Genomic DNA, 25,765 nt, shown 5'->3' with positions numbered 1-25,765 from the left:
TGCTCTTCATGCTGCAACACCTGGACATCTGCAGCCCCAGGTGCATGCTCGGGTTATCATTACCCTGTCAGGGCTTGACATCAACTTCCTTTTCTGTTTGTTTATTTTAATCCTTCTGTGCATAGGCTTCAACAAAAGATGCACCGTGGGGTTGAATGGGACCCGTCTGCTGGAGACGAAGCATGTGTCACGCCTCATGTGGGCCATGATGCTTGCGTTGATGTGACGGTGGTCTTTTGGCAGCTTTGTTTTACCCCCAAACAAACTGTGTAACCACAGGCACCGCCTCTGCTCATGAGTTTACACTCGTAACAAAACTTCCATCTGCACCTTTTAATGAACTTACACATCGTCAAAAGACTTTCGGCTGTGTTTGTTAAATAATACCATGTTATCAGAAGCTAAACAGAGTGGTTATTACTCAGAACACTTATTCTTGTACTATGAAAGCAGCAAGCTCAGGCTGACCTCATTCCCATTATTGTATCCCAGGACAACAATACGTAATGATTAATTAAGTACTGTTTTAGTTTAATTGATTATCTACAATGCAGTACTGCTTTCTGAACTAAAAGTTATTCCAGCATGAACAACTGAACACAGTGACATAATGTTTTATAGCCTGTTACACGACCTCATGATCACTTAGTCCTGATGATGTGTTAGCACAGCAAGCCTGTCGCTTTTTTGTCAGGCCATGCACAGATACCAGAATGATCCAACATAAGTGTTGTGATACGGACACTTATGTCTGCTGGCCAGCTAAGGGCAGGCAGCCTTCAGTTTGACATGTGCGACGTAGGCGATGAGTGAGGAAGAGACTGTGAGAGGCTCCATCTGTGCAGGCTGCCCCTGGGTTTAGGCTTTATGAATCCAGATGTGTAGTTAGTGCTGTATCAGTGGAGCATGGCTGTGATTGGTATGTGCAATGCATCTAGTCTCATTTTCTCAGTCACCAGCTAAACTAACGAGTGTGTGGACAGATTCATTAGATAACTGTCTCCATCACAATCACTTACAAAGAAAAATGAAATGTGTTCTTTTCTCCAGTGCAGGTAAACGAAATCCTCCTAAATAGTCAGTGGGGCATGCTTGTGCTGATTCTATATATTTATATGGAAATATATACTGTTCACCATCAAACATTCTTAGTTACTGTAATTTTTGCCACACATTTAAATCACACAGACTTATGTGTTTTTGCACTGCTGCCACTGGTCATGGAATTAACAAGGTTTTTGATAATAGTAATGATGTCTGACGATTTGTCAGTTTCAAATTTGTGGCAGACATTTGTAAAGCAGTTTCTTGTTAGCCAGTTCAGAATTCCCCTTCCTCTCAACTTATACACAAAGTTTGTATTTTTGTAGTCTTAATTTACCCTTGAGGCTTTTAGATTTTAGAAAATCTTATTAATGGATTTGTCTCAGGACCTTAAGGGTTGTTCCTCAGCCCTTTTTTTCTGAGGTCATGTGGAATGTTTTGATAAGGCACTCTGCTATTTAGAGAAGCCTGCGTGGGCAGACTAGTTTTTGTTTTACCTCTCTCTTGAGGTGACCTACAGTACATCATCTGAATGCTGAACATTATTCCCAAATACAGTTGATTGATATCACTGGTGTTGGGTGGATAACATTTCCTTTAAGGTGCAGTTTACACCCCTGAATGTTCCAGCATATTTCTCTCCATTTTATATATATGGTGTATATATAATACTCTCTGTATATCTTTTATATATATAGATTGCAACTTTTTGAGATTTATGATAATAGAAAGAAAGATTTTCACATTTTGCACGAGTGTATAAATTGCTTTATACTAACAAGCATAATTACACACTTATTATTAGAAGAGATGCTTTCTCATTTCTGATCCGTGAATTTTAGTCATAGAGCAATCCTGCAACAAATTGCCAGTGCTGAACACTTCCTAATAGCAGATTCTGCCATTCTAATCACTTTCTGCTCTTTGTTTGTCATCCATGTTATGTTCCTTAAAGGTGGAGTCCAGCAGCCTAATACCATGGCATTACTAATCTGATCCTTCCCTGCTGCCCACCATAACTCTAACATGTTCTCCTTTGAAATCTTGCAGTATGTACCTGTTAAATTAAACTCCTGTTTCCTTCCACAGAAGTGAATAGCATCTCACTCCTGCAGCTGGTCGGTGAGCCTCTCCCCGAAGGTGTCACCAAGACTTCAGACAACAGCCCCGGCTATGTGTTCAGTACAAATTCCAAGACGGGTCAGCTGGCCCACGCATATCTGCCCAACCCATTCTTCCATGACTTCTCACTCCTCTTCAACGTGAAGCCCACCTCCAAAAAAGCTGGCATTATCTTTTCCATCACCGACTCCTACCAGAAGATCATGTATGTGGGGGTGAAGCTGACAGCCATGCAGGGCAAGAAGCAGAACATCGTACTTTTTTACACAGAGCCAGACTCCCAGACATCCTATGAGGCAGCCAGCTTCAGTGTGCCCTCCTTGGTGGGCTCTTGGACACGTTTCTCCATCAGCGTGTTTGAGGAGCAGGTCTCCCTCTACCTTAACTGCGACTCGGATCCACAGGTTGTCCGCTTTGAGCGCTCCCCGGATGAAATGGAGCTAGAGGACGGAGCAGGGATCTTCATTGGACAGGCTGGAGGTGCTGATCCTGACAAGTTTGTGGTATGTTCAGCCCCTGACTGATAGAACCTCCAATTATACCAATTAAAGCAGCAGAATGTAGGGAACCCAAGAGACCGTATAAGCCTGGATAACTGTAGTAGGCAATTAAGTGATGTGACAGGAGAAAGCAGACTGCTTGCCCTAATCTAGGCAAGCATGTGAAATAAATGGTGACCACTGCATGTGTCATGATTCTGGATTTGATTGTTTAAATTAGCAATACTGTAGTATGTACAGGTTGAGCCATCATACACTATATAAATAGAAGAGTTAATTGCACTTTCAACCCTGCAGGGGAGCTATTATAACTGATTAAATAGGATCTGACAGCCCTCACTTTTCTTAGCTAATCCTTAGCTTCCTTATTTTAAAATGAGAAAGAAGTTTTGCAGCATGTATTCTGCATGAGTTCTTTTACATGGTTATCTCTGAAATCAGCACAACACAGTCACATTCACAGTCACACTGCACGCATGTGCTCTACATTTATTGAAAGGAGGTCTGTGGGTCCCTGGTAGGGACAGTCTGCTCATGTAATTGTGCAGTATCATATGAATGTCTCTCAGAAGTGGTGCCTGAGGTCATTTAGTACAGAAGAGCCCTTTGAGAAGAAATACAGAATTGCTGAAATGGTTTGGGCCTGGCATGCAAGAAGTGAACCTAATTTAAAGCAAAAGAAGACACAGCCCTAAAGCTCAGCCATTCTCCACGTGATTTGTGGCTGTAACCTGCTATGCCGTGGGCTTTGTGTCAAGACTGACACTCTTCTCCAGCACACGGAGGAATAGCACCAGTGGAGCCTGTGCTGACTGGCCCTTTGAGGTTCTGAGAGGGCTCTGACTGACCTTCCTGATCGGAACAACTGGACTCTCAGCCAAAGGGATTCTTTACCAGCTGCAGAGGCACCACAGTGTGTTCCTCGAACTGTAAAAGTATGTGACAGAGTGCCTTTTTCCTCCGCAGACTGATTTTACCCCAGACACCCTGAACAGGAGTAAATTACTATGATTTCAGGTCTATGCTGTTGCCTTGCACAACACACTCTGTGATAAGTTACAACACTGTAAATTTTCCTTTCTCCACATCATCACTGAGGATGGGTATCTCTCAGTTACTTATTAGCAATGGTAGCGCTGGCCGGCTGTCTGCCCATAGCCATAGTGAGGTGTGCAGGCCTGCAGGAATGCTCCACTGTCTGTGCACGACAGCGGTTTGACAATAGGCATTCAGCAGCAGATGGCTGGGATGTGCTTCAACATGAGTCCTCTGATCTCACCTTGTTTCATGTGGACTGGGGAGGCCTTAGAGAGAAATGGCCCCATAAGCAGGAGCCCGTCATAATTACAGGCTTCATTAGTCTGGATATGATTACTGCCATACTGCTCTCGTTGGGCGCACCTGGGGGAGGGGATTCGTGGCAGATATGCGGGTCCCGCTGAGCTGGGCTGGGACAGAGGCTGTGTGGGGTTCTCACAGGAGGTCACAGCACACCACAAAGGCTCAATTAAGGCATCATAAAGCCCCCTTTGACTGCATTCCCAGGCCAAACCTTTAACCCCAACCCTGGGCATTCACACACACACACACACACACACACACACACACAGAGCGAGAGAGAGAGAGATGCTGTTTGTTATGAAGACAAAATCTCATTAATGTATCCCTTTCCTGCCATCCTTTTGTGAAAGGTCTAAATGATCCAATGGTGGGGCAACTATCTTAAATGTGTTCAGGTTATGAGATTTTATGAGTCATGTTGTGCTTGGTGGATCCTTGTCTGAGTAGCATCACAGATATGATGGTAACTGTGATGATGTCTATAAATGTGAACACATTCTGGGGTTAAATGTTTCTGAAGCGAAGCACATCAGACATGTTTTTATTTGATTTAAGGCCGTTTATAATGGCACTTGGATGCACAATGCAGCACGTAAAGACAGGAAAATCAAAAATCCAACACATCCGATTAGAAGCAGCACTCATACACTGATATAAATCATGTCACACCTGTGTTGTTACCTGTGTGTGTGTGTGTGTGTAATGTACATTAGGGCATTATTGGAGATCTGAAAGTGATTGGAGACCCCCGTGCAGCAGAACGCCACTGTGAAGAAGATGAAGATGACTCTGATGCAGTAAGTTCCAAAGTGCGAGTAACAAGTGCCTGTAATCACATACTCACTCGCTTTATAGGATTACCTGACAGAGATGACGCCATAAAAATCATTTATGATTTCAATGGAATTTGGTTCAGATTCTTCAGACTATGACCAGACTTGACCTGTATTTGGAAAAGCAGCTCTGGGTGTTATGATAAATCTGCTCCTACTTGATTTGTGTCTCTGTTATGTCTTATTTAAAGTGTTTGAGCAGTTAACTAATATAAATACCACTATATTATATACCATTATATAATACACATTGGTCATTCACAAATAAACTTAAAAAACAAATTTAAAACAATGAAGAAAAGATTAGAATAAAAATAGAGTGGGCATAGTACCCATAAATGCACTTTTCTGCAGTTAAAAAAATAGATCTTCTTTCTCTGGTCTCTACAGTGTCTTTGCACAGCCTTGTCCCTCCAGTGGTAGTACTCTGTACTACATATGGGGTGGTACTGTGATGTATTTTATTCATTTTGCTGGGTTTGCATTTACCCAATGCCTGTCTTTTAAGGGCCACAGCCAATGTTTGTGGGCTGTGATAAATATCAGCCCCATGGCTGAAATCCATTCACCAGTTCAATGGGATCCATTCATATATTTCAGAAGAATGCTTCACCTCCAGCTAGGTTTTCCATAGGGTGAACCTTTAAAACTGTCTAATGAAATATATGTCCTGCAAAGCTCTTCGAACCACTAACTTACTAACTTATCAAGATAATGCTGATGAAATGAGTATAATTCTCTTTGCAAAGGATTTGGAAAAATCTCTCTCTCTCTCTCTCTCTCTCTCTCTCTCTCTCTCTCTCTCTCTCTCTCTCTCTCTCTCTCTCCTCCACAGGCCTCGGGTGACGATGGAAGTGGTTATAACGAAATGCCAACAGTCTCGGTATTGTCTTCCATTTTTAACCTCATTATATTTAGTGCATTGCTTACATTTCCTTTGTAACCATGCAACCTCCAACTCTCCTGATCAACCCCTACATCTCATTTCCTCACTCAAAGCCTCATCAAACAACCACACATCCGTTGCCTTCAGGCTATTTCCAAAGTGCATGGGCCGTATGAGCTTTGGCAGTGATTCAGATCTGACAGATCTTCTGGAGGGAATCCCAGTTCAACACTATCATATGTGGTTGAGTTTATGATGTACAAAACATCCTCTCGTTCCCTGTTCCACATACACAGACAGTGGACCACATGGAGGCTGAAATGAAGCCTCAGCCCCTGATACCCAGTGCATCTGTCTGAGCACAGAGGAGGGGAGAACCAGGTGGTTCCTCAGGACTGAAGACAGTGTTTCCTAAGCTCAGCCACTGCTTTGTCCATGTTTTCTTTTTTCCCCCTGCTTCTCCTCAGTGTAAATGTACAGCACGCTCAGAGAAGGGGAGATTTTGTCTGCTCCTCGCCTGCTTAACTGATCAGGTCTGTCTCAGCCCTCCTGCCTTGAATCCTCGTGCTGTGTCAGGGGAGCGCTCACTTTTCCCTGACAGGAGTCTGTTAGCATTATATAAAGCAGGTTTAAAAGCTCTCAGCAGCTGGTACCAAATGTGGACATACTTTCTTCGTTCCTTTCCCTCTATAATACATGGTGGGTTTAAACAAACACCTGAAGGAAAGGGAGAGGGTTCTGGGTATAAGAAAGTGATTGTGTGCACTTTCCATTGTCTTCCAGTGAGATTAGTTCCTGATTCATGGTCTGTTCCATGGAGAGCACTTCTCCACTTGTTTCATACAGAATGTATCTGTATGTTGACTCACACAAATAAAATTAGTTTCTGAGGCAAAGACCTTATGGGTGTGGATTCTTGTAGTCTGCTGAGTCTACATCTGCAAGCTGTTTTGTGCAGTCTAGTCATGTGGCTTTTTTTTAATAATTAGAAAAAGGAAGCTTCATCTTGTGACTACAAAGCAAACAATAGTTTGATCTCTTTAAGTTACCTTAGTGAACTTGAAATATGATTTGTAGAAGCACAAGTACAGTGGCTTGAAGAGGAGCATGAGCGTGAGGTCATGTCCATCTCTGCTGGTGTCTCTGGCTTCCTCAAGTTAATAAGCACCAGACTCAGGAGTCAGTGATTGATGCATGCATTGCAATCTTGCCTTGTTATGAGCCAAATTCCACTGAGTGTGGTCCTCCCATGCAACAGTTCAAATGATGTGTGTCAACAGAGGGGAGCACTGTTTTTGATTATTGTTTTTTACCCAGCAGTTGAGACACCCTCCCAGAGCACAGATGTCGATATTCCAGTCACCTGATTCACCCCATATTCTCCTTTGTAGTCTCACAGTGTCTGCTCAGGGTGGGCCAGAGGTAGAGTGCTGTCTGTTACCTAAGCCTCATTGAGCAGTTAAGAAAACTCTCCTGTATAAAGAGCAATAGCTCTGAGGGCAGAGGTCCTTGCCCTGACTCTGCCTCCTCCACCCTTGTCCACAAACCCTGAGCCCTAGCCCTTATTCCTCCTCCTGATTGCTCTCTCCAGGCTAAAACACACACCATCGACCCACTACGGCATCTCCTGTGTCAGCCATAAAACAAGTTTGCGATCTCTGTCTGTGCATGTCATAACTCCTGCTCTGAGACTTGGTCTTTGGGTTTAATGGAATAATTCCATTTGAGGCCTGTGTGTTTAAAAGTATTCTTCACACCAAAATGCAGACATGGCTAATAATGAAAGTGCTTTGGCCTACTGACATTTGCATGATGGCCCAAGTGGCTTTCATTTACTATAAGTAGTGTTATACTTTTTGGTGTAGTTGTGGTGTCTCTCTCCCTAGAGGGTATCAGTACTGAGGCATGTGAGTGCACATGAAGCCAAAGGCACAGCACTGTACTCCTTCTGGGAGGGAGGAGACCTGCTCTGTTATAGTTAGAGTCATGCTCTGTGCAAAGCTGCTGGTAGCAATGGCACTGGAACTCACAAACTGTTCAGTTATGTTGTGTTTTATAGACACAATGTCTGCAATGAAAAGAAATGCAAATATACATGCAGAGAGATGAATATGCAAAAAGCTGGTTATGAATGAATTCATGGTTTTTTATTTATTTATTTATATTTTTGCAAAAACTATCGATTCAATATTAGCACTGTTAGGCTTCATAAGTGTGTTTTCAGTATAGACTTTATAGGGCTGGCTGCGAACGAAATCTCATTCTGCATGTTTGTGCTCACCTGTAGACCACACCTTCCTTAAGACCCATCCAGGAGCCACCACTAACCCACAAGATACAGAATTTGCCAGAGACAGGTGAGTGTTCTCATAGCCCACAGTTTGGCCTAAACACCTATTTGTGACACCACAAGCCTCACTGAACTTCACCTGACAGAAACATTTATTGCAGCAACCTAAGAGCCTAGAGAGTAATCTGGAAAGTTTGTTTTGTTTTATTGCTTGTATTTTTCAGAGGCATTAAGACAAAATATAATGGGAAAGGTTTATTTTGGAAGTTCATAGTTGTAGAATTGCCAATTAGTCTGAATTTCGAAAATGGTATTTTTTTAATTGATTTTATTATATTTGTCAAAATTAATGTTGTCAAGGAAATGAAATCTTCAGCATCTTTATATTTTTTAAATGATGGGATGACCCAAAACTGTCTGGAGAGCATATTCCGGTATTTAGCTCCCTCTAGTGACAACTTGATATCCTACAAGTTGGCCCCAAATCTTATTGTTGCTGGATTTGAGTTTGTGTCTGATTAAAGAATTGTTATCATAGAAAACCCATTTTGAAATAAATAAATCTGAAGTAATATGTAAATATTGTTAATGTTTCAAAACACACTGTCAATGCCCCCAGCCAATACAGTTGATGTATAGACTCTAAAATGCAAAAACATCCCATTTGAAACCACTGTTTCTCGGATATCATATGAAAAATTAAGTTACATATCTCCACCTACAGCTGTTCAGCCCCACCCTCTTTAGCAGCAGTTCTCAGTCGTGTTTCATCTCTGAGTACTTTTTGAATCAGGCACAATATAGAGCAGTCAATCAGAACATGTAATTTCTCTTATAGCTGTCTTAAAGGCATAGTAACAGAAACAGATAAAGAGAGGTTGGAAAATGGTTATGTAAAAACTCTTTTTTGAACATAAATCAGCACAAACATTGTAGGTGGACATCAAAGGAAAAACATGAAACAAAAGAAACATTTTGAACATGGGCCTTTAATATAATTTTTTTAATTTAATTTAATTTAATATAATGATATCACACTTTTTCGGATTCATAAATGGTTTAAACAGTTTCCATGTCATTATATGTGTGTAGTATTAGGTAGTATCAGAATATCATAATTCATAATGGTAATTTGGAACATAACCATTCAGTAAACAACACAACTAAGTTTCAAAATGGTTTCTCTGTTTTGTTTTGTTTTTCCATAGTGGGTTTGTTTATTAATAAACATCAGACTCAGTTGAGGGTTCTGAAAGAACTTCTCAGGACTCTTGATTTTACATTTACATATCCATAGAAAATTACAATTATAAATGATTAGAGTTGAGCAATTGAGTTATGGACCTTGCTCAGGGGCCCAAAAGTGGCATCTTAGCAGTGGTGAGGCTTGACAACCTTCTGATTACTAGTCAAGTACCATAACCTCTGAGCTACCACTGCCCTTGATGAATATCTGGTTCACATGCTAATTCCCAGCGAGCTTATGTCCATATGACGGTTCTCAGCAAGTTTCTGGTTCACATGAAGGTTCACGACGAACATCCAGCTCACATGAAGATTTCAGTCAAACCTCTAGCTTGGGTGATGGTTCTCAAAGAACATCTGGCTCACATGATGAGTCTCAACAAATATACAACTCACCTGAGGAGTCTAGACGAACATCCGGTTCACGTGATGATTCTCAACGAACATCCGGCTCATATTCTGATTCTGGCTTGGCTGATGGAACACAAACTTCACTTTCAGCCAAAGATCAAAGGCGAATTTCTGGTTCCACTGATGGCAGCAGGCAAATCTCAGGCACATCGCCAGATTCACGGCAAACTTCAAGCTCAGCTTTGTATCCTGGCAAGGCATCAGGCTCAGCAGATAGCTTCCGGCATACATCTGTCAGAAGAGGGGATGGCCAGGGAGTTCCTGCCACTGTTGATGAGACACTCCACTCAGCATCACTAAGGCCAGGAGCTCACGGGCCGCGAGGTGGGTCAGAAAGCGTGGGGCTTGCTGCAAGCCTGCTCGGTGTTCTTCAGCGGACCACATGACGCTGTGCATGAAATGCTGACAAAGCTTTGGAGCTTCAGAAGTGTCAGATACTTCGAAAGAAGACAATGCTGGCAACACATGTCACATGGACTATGCGTGTTGCATGTAGCGCAGCATTGCTATGCTAGCTCTTGTTTGTTCAAAAGTAGTGCTGATGCTGCAGCTAAGGGAGCTTCTGCTGAAGGCCATATTTCATGAAGGGTAGTTTGCTCAAAAAAGCTAATGGAGTTAATGATGAATGCAAGCCAGTCAGGAACAGGTAGCCTGATTCCATTTGCATAACATCTAGCTTCATCATTAGCCTTGTTGGCTTTTTTGCATGAAATACTCCTTAAGGAACATGCTACCTTTAGGGTTGAATGGGAATAAGATTGGTTTGTTCTGCTAATGTAATTATTGTCTTTAATAAATTCAAAGAATGGGGCACATTTTCCTAGATATTTTCCAAGGTTCACATATATTTTCAGGCACTAGAAAACTGATTTAGTTTTTTTTATTTATTTATTTATTTACTGATTTATTTATTTATTTTTTTGGCATCAAAGCCAAAGGTATCAAAGTAGCATTAGAGGCGGCAGCAGTTGCATAGCCGAGTTGTCTTTGGGTCTCACTGCAGCTTTTTCACAGGCTCGGGTGGCACACAGGGACAGAAAGGGGAAAAAGGAGAGAAGGGAGACAAAGGAGAGCGTGGCCCCCAGGGGCCCAAGGGAGATGCAGGCTCCAAGGCAGGACCAGGAGTAGACACCAAAGGAGACAAAGTATGGTGAAATAATATATTCACTAGCCTGGTATTTAAATGTTTTAAATGTTAAACTGTGTTTTTATTCAAGGTCATATAAATTGTGTAAATGTTTGAAGTAAATGGACAGTAGATTGGACCACACCAGGAGATGATGGGCCGTTTGGACTGAGGCTTTCAGTCCTGTAGCCTGGGAAATATTCTGGGAGGGTTCATCTCAAAAAAGGGATGTCAGAATGTTTAACCATCTGCTGCACTAGTGGCTGTGGCAGATAGTAATTTATCTTTTATATGCTTTCTCAGGGTAGCCCAGGAGAGAAAGGAATGAAGGTATGTTATGACAGACAGCTTATGGGACCCCCAGTGTATGCATTATTACAATGATAAAATACTCTGCCTGCATCCTTCATGTTCAGTGTGTAGCATATCTTCTTTGTAGACTTTTTTCTTATGTATATCATCTCTGTATATTTTAGCAAAACTGATATATAGACTTCTCATAGATTTTTCCTAAATGTATAATTAAATGTACTCTTTATAGTCCAGTATATGCTAAGGATGTTGAAACAATGCACTTCCCCATGCACTTGGACAAGAAACCCATATTTCTTACAGGGTGCTGCAGGTTTTGGTTTTCCTGGACCAAAGGGTGAGCCAGGACTGCCTGGTCCACCAGGCCCACCTGGCTTGCCTGGGCCCATTGCCAGTGTGGTGGAGAGAGGAGATGGGTCTGTAGTACAGAGGGTTGCAGGACCCAGGGGACCACCAGGACCCCAGGGGCCCCCAGGCCCAGCTGGTCCTTCTGGCACTGATGGAGAACCTGTAAGTAGTTGCAAAAAACATCTCAATGGTTCTTCACTCCGTATCCTAGCCTCATACAGCCATTCCAAAACATGAAAACCTTTGCTTTTAATTATTATGCATTCTTGCATGCCCTCTACATGACCTTTTTGACTAGTCAAGTATGCATTCCTTGGTGAAAAATAATGGGCATCATTCACAATTATCAGCACCTCTGCCACATGATAAGGGACCATAAACTGCATTAATGAAAATGAGCTTTTCTGGATCGTGGTACTACACATGCAGTACCCACAGAGCTGGCAAATTTAGCATGTACCCTCTCTAATTAATCAGTCACAGTACATCAGCTGAATCCCAAGCGCTTCCTAACCCGAGTTGTACTGGAACAGGGGAAAACCTTGCATAATTTTCCTCCACTGGACTATAAGTGGAGAACACCAGCAAAGAATAATAGCCATAACTATTTAAAGGTCTTCTAATGCATGAAGCCCCTTCTTTCAAGTTTCAAGTTTCAAGTTTCAAGTTTGGTTTATTTGTCACATACATAGTCATACACAGTATAACTCGTAGTGAAATGGTTGAGAGTGCTCTGTCCAAACTGAGGAAAAAGAAAACAGGGGTGCATAGAAGAATATATATTCTATATATGTACAAAAATATATTAACAATGTATGCACAATATATGTATATTATGTTTATATACACAATGTACAATGTATATGGTTGTGTATGTATGTATGTACACAATGTACAGAATGTACAGATCCATTTTGTAAAAAGACATATTTACAGTTTTTATGTTACATGGTGGTAATTGAATATATATACAGTTATTGAATATATATACAGTTATGTTACATGGTGGTGGTGGTCCCCACAGTTTATCAGCTTCCCTGATTCAGGGCCCGAATGGCCTGTGGGAAGAAGCTCCTCTTCAGTCTCTCTGTCTTGGTCTTCAGGGAGCGAAAGCGCTTCCCTGACCTCAACAGAGAGAACAGCCTATTGTTGGGATGGGTGGGGTCCTTCACAATCCTCCTGGCCTTGGTCTGGCACCGCTTGTAGTAGATGGTCTGCAGGTCAGGAAGTTCCGTGTGAGTGATGCGCTCTGCTGAAAGCACTACCCTTTGGAGTGCTTGTCTGTCCTGCTTGGTGCTATTCCCAAACCAGACTGTGATGTTCCCTGTGAGGATGCTCTCGATAGGGCAGGTGTAGAAGTTCTGCAGTACCTTGGAGGGCAGTCTGAATTCTCTTAGTCTCTTATTGAAGAACGATCTTAACCACAGCTAGTATGACACTGCTCTGTTTGTGTAATATGTAAACATATTTGTGGTATTCATTATTTATATCGCAAAAGAGGCCATGTTTTGTCAATACTCATTGGTACCATGCCCGGAAAATGTAATTAATGTAGCTCCAAGTACAGATGATGGAAGCACATTGTATTCTGCCCTTGAGATGTTCAGCATAATGCTTTGTGTGCCTCAGACACTGTTGGTCATAAAGTTGAACAAAAGTGCTATATAAATGTTCTATCTGCACTTTGATAGGGTGACCCTGGCGAAGATGGAAAAGCAGTAAGTTCCCGCATGTTATGCATTCCATAATGGAACACATTCCAGCATGGGGTCAAGTGCATGTCTCACTCTTCAAATGACCATCTTCTTTTCCCTCTTCATCCATTTTCAATGGATGCTTTTCCTTGTCATCTGCAGTTTAGACTGTTTAACACAGCATTAGGACTAGTACAGAGTTGTACAATCAAAGGCCCACAGCACTGCTTGGTCACAGGACTACTCACTTTAGTGCTCTTCTGGATTCAACACAACGCCTTGATGATTAGTTGTAGTGTACCTAGAAACATGCAGTATCCTACCATGCAGTGCTGTGGCTCTCTAGGATTAAACTACCCATTCCAAGCATTAAGGAAAGTGTCATTACAAATTTTTATTGATGATGTATTTGACTTGTTAAGCTGTTAAGATAGCTTTTTTTTTTACAATGATTTTGCATTGTATGCTTTTTAATGGACTATATATACAACTATAATCATGATTTAAAACTACAATAACCTTCAGTCTGCCTCATAAACTTTTAGGGTGTAGTTGGACCCCCAGGTTTCCCGGGAATCCCAGGTAACCCAGGACCAATGGGAGAAAAGGTGAGGAAAGTGTGCTTGAAAGCCTAGTTTAGAAAAACCTTTGCCTTCATAAGTGCGGCAAATTTTAAAAAGTTTCATTGAATGGTCATTGATTCTTTATATTCAGCCTCTGTTCAAAACCAAAAACTGAATCCAATAACAAAAATCCAATGACACAGTATATGTGCTGCGTAAAACATCGTCATTTGAGCATTTGTATTTCCATCCACCACTACTGTCTCATTTTCAGGGTGACCAGGGGGAAGGTCACCCAGGACCAAGGGGACCACCAGGGCCTCCAGGGCCCCCTGGAACCCTATCCCGCTCAGACAGACCTGTGAGTACCTCACTGTCAGGCAATGACTTAGTGGTCCACTTTGAAATTTTCCCACTAAACATGCACATATGAATGTTTTAGTAATACATTTTCTGTGTTTCACTTCCAGACATTTGTGGACATGGAAGGCTCTGGTTTTATGGATATAGAGGGTGTGAGGGTAGGTGCTTCAAGTACAGTCCATATCTTATTGTATGTACAGATCTCATTTATCTTTTGACTCTGCTAAAAAGTGCTTTTTACATGTCATTCCTTTGTGCATTTGTGCATTTCTGGTTTATCATCTCTATGCTATAGGGTTTGCCAGGTTTGCCAGGCCCTCCTGGCCCTCCCGGACCTCCAGGACTGCCGGGTCCCACTAGTGCGCCGATGTCTGCTGTTTTGGGTGGCTTTGGGCCACCTGGTCAACCCGGACACAACGGGGCTCCTGGCAAACCAGTATGTCATGTTATGCTGCATAATGTGCTAGCCATTCCTAGCTGTTGGATATATGCAAGCCTCCTCCATTTTCTGACACACCACACTCTTTTTTTAAAGTGGCTGAACATTCTATTTCGTAGGGGGTTTCTGGACCACCAGGTGCTGATGGCAAACCAGGCCCACCTGGCCTCAAAGGGGAGAAGGTAGGAGTGGATTAGCAACTTAATCTCAGGCCCCCTACCAGTTTCTGAAGAGCTGTGCATTTACATCATTAGTTTCCATGGATAGGAAGAATTTGCATGTTAAATATAGACATGATAATGTTAATCCTATATGAGATTCAAACTGCATGGCAGTCCTAATTCTGCTCCTGTGAGCCTTAAGAAGTGCCACTCGCATGTATGACTGATGTCACTCTCTGCAGGGTGACACTGGCGAACTTGGCTTACCTGGAGCAGTGGGAGAAAAGGTTAGTGTGCACTGACACACACACACACATACAGATGCACCTGTGCACACACACACACACACATTCTGATGCAAACTCCTGCAACACTCTGGGATGCACATGTATTTTCAGAGTGGTGCATTCACGATGCATTAGCAATGTATTAGAATGTGGTATTCAGTGACAGCAGTCATAGACAACCGTATGCTGGGGTTTTTGACATGGGATTAAAGAAAATAACCAAAATCTTATGGTTTTTGCCTCTTTTGACTTTTAAAGCTGCTTTAGTCCCGTTAGATCTCTGCAGTGCCTTTCAGGATTTTTCCTGTGTCTGTAGCAAGCTTCTACTTTCTTCAGGCTTTCTTTGAGCTAGTCCTTTTTTTTCCCTTATCCTCCTCTGATAACCCCCCTCATCATGGCAGGTAGTACAGCTGTGTTACTCTGGGGCGAACTTGATTTGTAGCGTGTTAGATATTTTTGCGAGCATGGTTTTGATCTCATCATGCTGGGTAGTTAACTGTAAAGAAACCAGAATGGTTTTGTGTGTATTTAAAAATTTGATCACATGTGTCTTCACTTGCTACATTTGTTATATTCGGGCTGTAAATTTTGTGTGGTTTGTGGCATGAATAGATGCAGACTGGTGTTTCTTCCTCTTACCATGGCTTATTTACTCTAACCACCACTTGTCTTATTACTCATGTTTTCTGATTTCCTACATTACCCAGTTTATACTACTTTCTCCATTAATATTTTCAGAATATTGTTTGTGTTAAATATGGTTATTGTAACTACCTAAAGCTTTGTTGATACCCAAGATCTAATATTTCCCTCTTCTCACACATTTCCTGCATTCCTAAAGGGTGCACAGGGGCCTTCTGGTGCTCCTGGTAAACCAGGAGAGACTGGGCTCGCTGGGCTTCCGGGACCAATGGGACCCGTTGGACCACCAGGACCCCCGGGGCCAAGCTATCGAGTTGGCTTTGTGAGTAACAGCAGTTTAAAAAGCATGGCATCACCTTTACGAGAAAGCAACAGCTTTTCACACAACACGTAATGTGAACTTAATGTGTAATGCAGTCTTCAGTTTTTGTTGAGAAATAATTTGAGAGATCAACATGGACATCCTTTTGCTTTGAGTCCTTTTGGAGAGAACAGGCCCACCTGACCCAAAATCAGATATCATTTGGTACTTCAGACACAGTCATAAAATATCTGCTCAATTGGTGGCTGCATTGTATGTTGAGCTCCACACCTTTGCTTGTATGAGATTGCGATCTCACTCTGTTCAGGATGACATGGAGGGCTCTGCAGTAAACATGTTCGGTGGTGTACCTGGCGTCAGAGGGCCCGAAGGCATACAGGTTAGTGTCCAGTGTGGAAATAATGTTCCCATTTTATACTTTTTTATAGTTAAATTGACAGACACTCTTAATTCATTTTCAGGGCCCCCCTGGAGTTCCAGGTCTCCCGGTAAGTTGTTTGTTTGTTTCTTTCTTTCTTTCTTTCTTGTATGTTTATTCAAAATATTTTTCTAATGTTTTTGTTTTTGTGTATTTTTGATCTGCAGGGCAAGTCAGGTCTGCCTGGTCCTAAGGGAGAAAGAGGCAGCGAAGGACCTCCGGGAGTGGAGGGTCGCCCAGGGCTTGACGGGTTTCAAGGACAACAGGTACTACAGCCCTTCCAAAGCTAGCCGGCCCGTCTTTTTGTCCTGTGTGTGTCATCCTCTGATGATGTATGGCTCCCCCTGACTAGTACTCACACTCAGTTTTATCTGTGGGGTGCACAGGTGAGTTCAGGTTAAAAAAAATCTTTTGGGCTGGATTGGATGGGCACAGGCTATTAAGGACCAAGGAAAACAGTGATTTGTGGGCCCCTTCTTGTGCTGTCTTGGGATGTTTTGGGGTAAAGGTTAACAAGCTTTTTTTCCTGGAGCTGTATATCACTACCATGAACATTATGAAATTGATCACTGATGTTGATGTGGTTTGGGTTTTACCTGTAGGGTCCTAAAGGTGACCATGGAGAGAAAGGAGAGAGAGTGAGTATTTCCCCAGATGTTTCCACGCATCGTAAACCTTTAAGAACCTGAAAGTGGCTGATGTGCAAGCGGTTTGATGTACTCATGTTGTAGGGTGAGCCGGGCCGAGATGGTATCGGCCTTCCAGGCCCACCCGGCCCTCCAGGACCTCCAGGACAAGTCATCTCTCAGCCTTCTGATGATGTAAGTAATAGTAATATTAATAATAAGAATTAGTATTATGTTCCATCGCTCAGTTATACCTATTTGGAGTGCTGAATAATTGTTTGCTTGTTTATTCCCCAGCATAATACTGTTGTTAGTGTCTTTTTGACCATATGAGACTATGAGGTTTCCTATCCTATCTAAAAAATATTTGTTTATCTTTTTAAATCCCTTCTTAAACCCTTATCTTTTTAAAGGTTTATTTAATAATAGGGCATATTATTCAGTATCTACATATTATTCAGAAGTAGTCAGTAACTACATTGAAATATGAAAAGATTTAACAAGAACATGAAATGAGACTTTGGAATAATCAGTAGTTCCTTGGAGTGTAAAGGGTTAAACACGAAGTATTATGTATTAATTACAAATGTGGTACACAGAAATTGAGCAGGAAAGTGATTGGATCAGAGAATAGAGACACATCATGATACTACCAGCTGTTTGCAGTTGTTGCACATAATTGCAGTCTTAACTTTCAGATTTGTTCAGTGACAGTCATATTATAAGCAATGATTAAAAAAAATACCATCTTAGTTTTTTCACTGAACACTTACCAATTTGGCAGATTGTTTTGTTTTTTTCAACCTTGTTATTATTGCCAATGCATCCATGGTAAGTAAGAGCTGAAACAGGTGTTCAGATGTTCCCTTTTTTTTCTTTGTGCGTGTGTGTGTGTGTGTGTGTGTGTGTGTGTGTGTGTGTGTGAGAGAGAGAGAGAGAGAGAGAGAGGAATGCCTATGAACATTTCCTCCATCTGAGAGATGCTTGTGCAGTTAGACAAGCTAAAGTAAGGCTAAGCTCCAATTTACACTCTCATAAAGACATGCTGTCACATGAGACTCTGAAGGAATCTTTTCACAGTTCTTCTGTATTTGGGGGCTTTGGCACAATACTCTGATGCTCTTTCTTGGCCCACCAAACAAGAAGTTTGGAACATGCTTCGTGTGAATGTTGTGAAGCATGTCTGTTTTAATAAGGCACATTGCTGTTCTTTTCAGGGTGTAGCAGGCATCCCTGGCCAAGCTGGATTCCCAGTAAGTGCAGTGTGTCTGCTGAACTGTTTGCATTTGTAGTACAGACCCTTTAAAACTGTGACATCAGTCAGTGAAGGGTGTCTGCTTACATGAGGCCATTGTTTTCAAAAAGGGCCCAGTGGGACCAAAGGGGGAGACAGGGGACCCTGGCCCCCCAGGCCACGGCATTAAGGTCAGTCACTCTCACATGAGCTGAATCCTGTATTTCTTGGGTGGGTGTCAATGTTGTCAATTCCTAATTTCTTGGGGAATCACATGCGCATAAAGTATGCATCACAGTATAGTATAAAATATATCAGAGATATTTTATAAGGGGCCCATGAAGCTACCCAATTTGAAGGTATTCTGTGTTTGCAGGGTGAGAAAGGAGAACCTGGTCTGGTTATTGGACCTGACGGAAGCCCTCTTTACCTCGGTGGACTGGCCAGTCACAAGGTGACGCCTTAAAATCTGACATTAACTAATTCTAAAATGAACTTCTGAACCAACATATTAGTTTCCTTGCAGCTATGGGTTTTTTGTTTTGTGATCTTGACAACTAAAGACAAATGTACATACTTCAGCCCCAAACAGTGTTCTGTCCGATTTAGACAGTGTTCTCTCACTGTTACTGTAAGCTGTCGATTCTGGTTGAAATGCAAATGTTTCCGTATTGTTTAAAATTAGACTATTTAATGTGGGTTTTTTAGGGAGAGAGGGGACCTCCTGGACCAATAGGACCTATGGTGGGTTTTATATATTTTGGTATCACAATTCTCTAGTTTGATGCAATTATATCTTCATTGTCTAATGACTCTGTCTCTCTGGCTGTGGACTTGCACAGGGGCCATATGGACATCCTGGCATGAAGGGTGAGATCGGAATGCCAGGCAGGCCTGTGAGTCCTTCATTAATAAAGCAGAATATTGAAACCTGTCATTACAACATGCCTGAATTTTCCACTGCAGAAATAATTCAGCTAGCATGAGTTTTGGCTAAGTGCCCATGTGGTGTCATTTCAGGGTCGGCCAGGAGTGAATGGATATAAAGGAGAAAAAGGTGAACCAGGCTCAGGTGCTGGATACGGCTACCCTGTGAGGACAAATTTTGTAGAGTATGCAGTATTCTCACCTGCTCTTTTTCCAAGTGAACTGTTGTTGTTCCTAAGGGTGTCTTTTCTGTGTCTTTTCAAGGGCCCAGCAGGCCCTCCGGGGCCCCCTGGTCCCCCAGGGCCTACCTTGTCTCTGGACAGGTTCAATGTATGTACTTTTTCTATATATTTGATTCATGTGTAATTCATGCGTAAAAGTTGCTAAGAGCACTTTACATGCTGAACAAGCAAAGAGGTGCAGGATTGATTATCTTCATTTTCAAAGCAGAAACAGTACACTTAGGCTCCAATCTCTTTGCCCTTCATTTCAGAGATATGAAGATAACGGACGCTACCCAGGTGAGCTGGCTGGTATATTCACACTAATTTTTATATTGTTAAAAAAAAAAAAGCATAGCCAGAAGCAAATCTCTTAAAATAGAAGGCGATACTTGTCTGCCTAAGACTTGTAACGATAGAGATAATACCTGTCAGCCATTAATGTTAACCTGCCAATGATTTCTAAGTTAGTTATTACTGCTTTTTAAAGTACTTATGCATATTGGATTGTCCAGCTGATGAGGCAGGCAGAGATGGTTAACATGGGACACCTTGGCAGTTCAGTGTCTTGCTCACAGTGGTGGTAGCTTAGACTGGATTCATGGTCACTTGAGTCACAGGTGTCCTAATCGGGTGTCAGGAGTTATAATCAGCTGAGCTACCACTGCTCATTGGTCAACTAACTTCTTAACCTTTTATTTCTTCCTACAGCTTTGAAAGGAGAGAAAGGAGATCGTGGAGCCCCTGGTGTTCCAGGACCACCAGGTGAAACCACAATGTTTCAGTTATTTCAGAGCAGTTACAATCTAAATTTGGTTTCCAAAATACATTAAAGTAACATAATTAGAATTTTTAAGGGAAATATGAAACTCTTGATACTGTTTGTGAAGCCATCCATAAGAATCCTGTGAAGCATGTGTAGTATTAACCAACAATTAATGGCATTGATTAACATAGTATGTTGTATAATAATTACATTTTTTTTTGATGTTTGTTCTGTAGGCAACTTTGACATTTACACTTTGAAGGTCAGTTCATTTTCTCTTTATTACTTAGAACTGCTGGGTGGCGCGGTGTGTACTGAATGAATGTGTGTTTGTGCTGTGTGTGTGTGTGTGTTTATAGAGCGAACTAAAGGGTGAACACGGGGAACCAGGACTGAAAGGCGATAAAGGAGAGCCAGGTGGCAGCTTCTATGACCCGCGCTTCAGAGGTGTGACATCACCAGGCCCTCCAGGAATCCCTGGACTTCCTGTAAGAACTCGTGGAGCGGGTTTGGTGAAAAATCCTTACATACTTTAATACAAGAGTGACAGACTGCAGATTTGAAAGCTGCAGACCTAGCTACAGTTTCAACAGACATGCCTCAACTCAGCAACTTATCATGAAAGCATTCGAAGGCATTCAGCAACTTATCATGAAGGCATTCGATTGCATGAAGTGAGTCAGAAACAGGAAACCGCTAAACTGTAGACTACAGGACTTTGACACATCTTGTCTGATATCATCCTGATGATTGCTTTGATCATAATCTTTTTCCAGGGTCCTAAAGGAGATTCTATCAGAGGGCCCCCTGGTCCACAGGGTCCACCAGGGCCTCCTGGCATTGGCTATGATGGCCGTCCAGGAAACCCCGGACCACCAGGACCTCCAGGGCCTCCCGGTTCCCCTTCACTACCGGGTGCTTACAGACCTAGTGAGTCAAAAACACCTTCTTCCAAAACTTGTAAAAATCTGTTATATCAGCACATAGTCAGTCTGTAGTGTGTTGTATTTCTCTGCATGTGAATGTTGTTTTTTGATTGTTTTTCCCGTACAGCGGTTGGGATTCCTGGCCCCCCTGGTCCCCCGGGTCCACCTGGCCTCCCTGCCCAAAACAGTGGTGTAAGTAGCATGCAAGCAGAGCTCATTACTCACATAATGCCCTTGTAAAACAATCTTATATCACCCATGTTTTGTTAGGTATGTACTGTAAGAGGGACACTCACTCACTACACTGCAATTCGCTGAAAGTTTTGTGTTCATCGGTCCAACAATATTATGAGTGTTCTAGAAATTCCTCCATTTCAGAAAGCCTAAGGCAAGGGTGTGGTATAGCTGGGTCCTATCTAAGATAGGAAAAATTTGTCACCGTGTATTTACAATTTACATGTAATATCCTGTAATATTTTATAGGTGGTGATTTTGAGAACACGTGATATAATTCTGACAGCATCATCTAGACAACCAGAGGGTTCGCTCATCTACGTTGTGGAGAACAGTGAGCTCTATATCAGAGTGCGGGATGGCCTCAGACAAGTCACGGTAGAGTGCAATAGATGGACCTTTCTTGTGTACCGTTGAAAAGAAATACTCTGGTGTTAATCCACCAATACATACAAGCAGCACAGTACTTCTTTGACTCTGAATACCTGAATATGAAATTCTTCTTACTTCCAGCTTGGAGTTTATAAGCCCTTCTACAGAGATTTGGTAAGCAGTTTTACATCTGAATGAAGAGTGTGCTAAATCTGTACCCTTTGGATATGTGCAGCCAGCAGCGAATCAAAGGAAAAGCAGATACACATGCATTACTATAATGAGATATGGCTCTGCCTTGCTGGCTCTCTCTCTCTCTCTCTCTCTCTCTCTCTCTCTCTCTCTCTCTCTCTCTCTGTCTCTCTCTCTCTCTCTCTCTCTCTCTTTCTCTGTCTCTCTTTCTCTCTCTCTCTCTTTCTCTCTCTCTCTCTCTCTCTCTCTCTCTCTCTCTCTCTCTCTCTCTCTCTCTCTCTCTCTCTCTGTCTAGGACAATGAAGTGGCAGCAGTGCAGCCGCCACCGGTGGTGCACTACTCCCAGGGCCACTCAGCCAGTAGCGGCGCGGAGCATTTCGCCCACAGCGAATCCGCCAGCCGACCCATCGAGCCCCCGGCCCGGCAGCCCACAGAAAAGCATGTGAGGGAGCCACCTCCACCTGCCCCCCTGGACCCCCGCTATGACCCCCGCTACTCCTCCCACCCAGACACTAGGTACCAGCCCCAGCCCCAGCCGGACCCGAGGTACCAGCCCCAGCCGGACCCGAGGTACATCCCCATGCAGCCGGACAGGTACCCTGTCACCCCCGCCCGCAGACCCAACCTGCCCGTCCACCAGCCTGAGGGACATATGCATACATCAGGACCAGGGGTGAGCTCACTATACAGATTTTCATTCTGTTGTTTTCTTTCACAAGCCATCAGGCATCACTGCATAGTGTAGTTCTTTCTAAGTGCTGATATGCAACCCTGCAAAAAATATTGAAAGCAACCAGAGTAATCCAATCTGATTACTATGAATATTTTACTTAATGACTCATGCCATTGAACTGTCCTTTACAGGACATACTTAAACCTCTGAGAACAATGTATTCAGTAGAACCAATTGTCCTTTATCCTGTTTTGCCTGGAATTGTCTTTTATGCTATTTGGACAGCTGCACCTGATCGCCCTGAACAGCCCTCAGGTGGGTAACATGCGGGGGATCCGCGGAGCCGACTTCCTGTGCTTCCAGCAGGCACGAGCTGCAGGCCTGAAGGGCACATTCAGGGCCTTCTTGTCCTCCAAGCTGCAGGACCTCTACAGCATTGTGCGCAAGTCTGACAGACACACGCTGCCCATCATCAACCTTAAGGTGCTTCTGCTCCTAACACTGCACCATTGATAAGAATCAGGGACCCAAAGTTTTGCTTCAAATTCAGGCTTAAAATGCAATTTAAAAGACATTAACTTATTCAAATGTAGGGCTTGGGAGCCCATGTTTTTTTAGAGCATCCAGTTTGTTAGAGCATCTAGCTATTTTAACTTCAATCAACGTTTATCAACTTCAGTGCACAGTGCAGTATGTTCTTGACTCTCCTGATCAGTTCAAGTCCCTTCGTGTGCTGAATGGGTGTGTGTGCCCAGCTTTCTAGTGTGAGTTACTCAGGCGTCGTCTGTGTTCAGTCATAACTCACCGCTATTTCCATCCTCTGCAGGACCAATTGCTGTTCAACAGCTGGGAATCCTTGTTTGGAGAGGGCAGGATGAAGAGCAATACTCCTATCTACTCATTTGACGGTAGAGATATACTGAGGGACAGCGCCTGGTAAGACTCTCACTTTTGACATTACCACAGAGCTGAGCAGAAACTTTGTTCATCATTTGCCAGATTATAACTGTACATCTATTAAGCATGTATGAAGCTATACATATTCATACAGTTGATTTAATAGTAACATATATAGTTACTATAGTTACTACTATAAAGCTTGGTAAATAATAGCACCAAATCACTATGGACACTAAGCATGCCTTCAAACCAAAGGTAGTTTGCGGGGGGGAAAAGTGCTGTCCTCGTATGACCCTTGAGGGGTCTCACAAGAATACCTGAAGAATCTTCATGTATGCACATTGTTCCACTGTACTGTCTAGCCATGTGTGAGGAATCACTGGTAAATCAAATATAGAAAATGTCTAGGTGTCATTCCTCCCCTCTCCCCACCTTGTGCTCTAGGCCAGAGAAGATGATCTGGCATGGCTCAGATGGTAAGGGTCACCGTCAGATGGATAACTACTGTGAGACGTGGCGGACGGCAGACAGCGCTGTGCTGGGTCTGGCCTCCTCGCTGCAGGCCGGCCAGCTCCTGCAGCAGACTCCCAGAAGCTGCTCAGGCTCCTACATAGTGCTGTGTATCGAGAACAGCTACATCACACAATTCAAGAAGTAAGGAGCCCAACCATCCCATAGAGTGGCGCTATAGCAATTGCCAGAAGAGGACGATTTGTACCACACACCCCCTCCCCTGAATACACACAACCATCCTGCTTATAAGCATAAATTACAAAACAAAAGACAAATAGACTGAGTCTGGAGAGAGGCTGCCTGGTGTTCTGTGGTTCCCTATGTAATGCTGAAGAGACAGGCAGAAGAGAGTGGTGCTGACCCTGTCTGTGGAACAGACCTCTGTCTCCAGCCACTGGCACATATTTTCCAGGGGTGGCTGAACCAGGTGAAAGAGGCAGGGTTTTTAATTGTATCCATATAAAAAGAACTTTTTACATGAAATGTTTGTCTCTCATGTTGTTTTCTTGTTTTTCTGTTTAGCATTGTTTTTTTTTCATGTCTTCATTGGTATATTTAACCAGTTTTAGCTACGTTTTGTGTAACTTTGTTGTTGTATATTGCTTCAGTTTCAGACATGTTGGATACTGAGAGGCAGAAAAGGCAAAAAAAAAAGTTTTTAGAATTTACAAAAAGTAAATATTTATTCTACAGTAAAAAGAACTGATAAATCAGAGAAATGATGAATTTGAAACAGGAAAAAATAGTGTACTTCTTATTCTATTTTAGCTAGCACTTTTTTGCAGTATATGGGTTGTATATATATATACAGGTGAAAGAGTGAAACTAAAATAGATTTTCCTGAATTAGAACTACTCTAATGAAAGAGTCAAAAGAATAATTGTGTGATTCCTTTAATAATTCAATGTTTAGCCCCCTAAAGGACTTTTATAAAAATTAATAAATGGGATCATCGGTATGTAAAATGTGATCATCAAGGGAAAATTCTTCTTGTTCATTCCAGATCACTTTATACAGGATAAAAAGGCAAGAGGAAAAAGTAGGCTTAAAAATACAAAAATCCATAATTTTTATACATGGCCCCTAGACTATATACTGTTAAAGATTAAAATTTGTTAAAAGTTTTTTTATTCCAGCTATTTAAAAAATCCTACACTAGATAGAAACGGAATTCCAGTTAAGTTCCATTTGGTCCTGTTTCCTGTGTGAGTAGTCTAGATCCACAGAGACCCACTTCATAAAGACAGTGTAGATACATATGAAATTTCAGATCCTGATTGCTCCAGAGCTGGTGATTGAGTAACATCCTGTGAAACTCGAGTCTTTTTGTAACCAATATGTGCTCCACCATTTTTGCAAGGCACTGAATAAACGATTTTTGAAATTCACAAAAACAAAACTTGCAATGTTCCTGCTTTTTTTGTAATAAATTTAGTTATCTACATTTTGAAAAACCTGCAGCATTCTGTAGGCCGTTTTACATTGTTTCCTGTATGTAATAATGTATTAATACAGTGGTTATCAAAACTTCATCATCTGGCTATGGCATTTCTGCCATCCTGTGGATTAATCTGATCACCGACAATATGTGTCAGTATATATTTGCATGACATATTATTGCCAAATACCAGATGAGCTCCTACAATGCTTTGAGAGCTCAGCTGACTGAATGGGGCCCCAGTGCTGTTTAAGCACTGCAGAAACGCAGTCCACCACCTCAAGACTGAGGGCCAGCAGCTGTGATTCATGCATGGCCTTAAAGTGCAGGGCTGGCCCCTGTGATGAGCACTGCCCTCTGTGGCGCCTTTTTGAGTGTCCACCTCGAGGGCTTTAG

The 25,765-nt window shown here is 42.4% G+C and overlaps 1 protein-coding gene across 6 annotated transcripts in view; it reads left to right on the top strand.

Annotated features, from left to right (window-relative positions):
* col18a1a (collagen type XVIII alpha 1 chain a) overlaps positions 1-25,330 on the top strand; it is a 64,185-nt gene extending 38,855 nt beyond the window's left edge. For 4 of the 6 annotated variants that reach the window (XM_027005695.2, XM_027005694.2, XM_027005693.2 and 1 more), the window contains 40 exons: positions 2,134-2,669; positions 4,721-4,804; positions 5,676-5,723; positions 8,014-8,083; positions 9,763-9,996; positions 10,687-10,817; positions 11,102-11,128; positions 11,414-11,620; positions 13,150-13,176; positions 13,698-13,760; positions 13,990-14,076; positions 14,186-14,236; positions 14,374-14,514; positions 14,637-14,699; positions 14,921-14,965; positions 15,807-15,929; positions 16,237-16,308; positions 16,391-16,417; positions 16,515-16,613; positions 16,950-16,985; positions 17,079-17,168; positions 18,191-18,226; positions 18,339-18,398; positions 18,584-18,661; positions 18,916-18,951; positions 19,050-19,103; positions 19,228-19,299; positions 19,399-19,464; positions 19,628-19,655; positions 20,067-20,120; positions 20,358-20,383; positions 20,481-20,609; positions 20,898-21,051; positions 21,175-21,239; positions 21,531-21,659; positions 21,795-21,827; positions 22,141-22,518; positions 22,804-23,001; positions 23,345-23,454; positions 23,863-25,330. In XM_027005695.2, coding sequence (XP_026861496.2) covers positions 2,134-2,669; positions 4,721-4,804; positions 5,676-5,723; positions 8,014-8,083; positions 9,763-9,996; positions 10,687-10,817; positions 11,102-11,128; positions 11,414-11,620; positions 13,150-13,176; positions 13,698-13,760; positions 13,990-14,076; positions 14,186-14,236; positions 14,374-14,514; positions 14,637-14,699; positions 14,921-14,965; positions 15,807-15,929; positions 16,237-16,308; positions 16,391-16,417; positions 16,515-16,613; positions 16,950-16,985; positions 17,079-17,168; positions 18,191-18,226; positions 18,339-18,398; positions 18,584-18,661; positions 18,916-18,951; positions 19,050-19,103; positions 19,228-19,299; positions 19,399-19,464; positions 19,628-19,655; positions 20,067-20,120; positions 20,358-20,383; positions 20,481-20,609; positions 20,898-21,051; positions 21,175-21,239; positions 21,531-21,659; positions 21,795-21,827; positions 22,141-22,518; positions 22,804-23,001; positions 23,345-23,454; positions 23,863-24,076 — 4,181 coding nt within the window. In that variant the 3' untranslated portion in view covers positions 24,077-25,330. The remainder of the gene's footprint in view (positions 1-2,133; positions 2,670-4,720; positions 4,805-5,675; positions 5,724-8,013; positions 8,084-9,762; positions 9,997-10,686; positions 10,818-11,101; positions 11,129-11,413; positions 11,621-13,149; positions 13,177-13,697; positions 13,761-13,989; positions 14,077-14,185; positions 14,237-14,373; positions 14,515-14,636; positions 14,700-14,920; positions 14,966-15,806; positions 15,930-16,236; positions 16,309-16,390; positions 16,418-16,514; positions 16,614-16,949; positions 16,986-17,078; positions 17,169-18,190; positions 18,227-18,338; positions 18,399-18,583; positions 18,662-18,915; positions 18,952-19,049; positions 19,104-19,227; positions 19,300-19,398; positions 19,465-19,627; positions 19,656-20,066; positions 20,121-20,357; positions 20,384-20,480; positions 20,610-20,897; positions 21,052-21,174; positions 21,240-21,530; positions 21,660-21,794; positions 21,828-22,140; positions 22,519-22,803; positions 23,002-23,344; positions 23,455-23,862) is intronic. The other 2 variants (XM_027005696.2, XM_027005692.2) reach the window with 1 other exon arrangement.
* Positions 25,331-25,765: the final 435 nt, after the last annotated feature.

Source organism: Electrophorus electricus, chromosome 2 (assembly GCF_013358815.1).
Source record: "Electrophorus electricus isolate fEleEle1 chromosome 2, fEleEle1.pri, whole genome shotgun sequence".
NCBI lineage: Eukaryota > Metazoa > Chordata > Actinopteri > Gymnotiformes > Gymnotidae > Electrophorus > Electrophorus electricus.
This window is presented reverse-complemented; position numbering and strand designations above follow the sequence as displayed.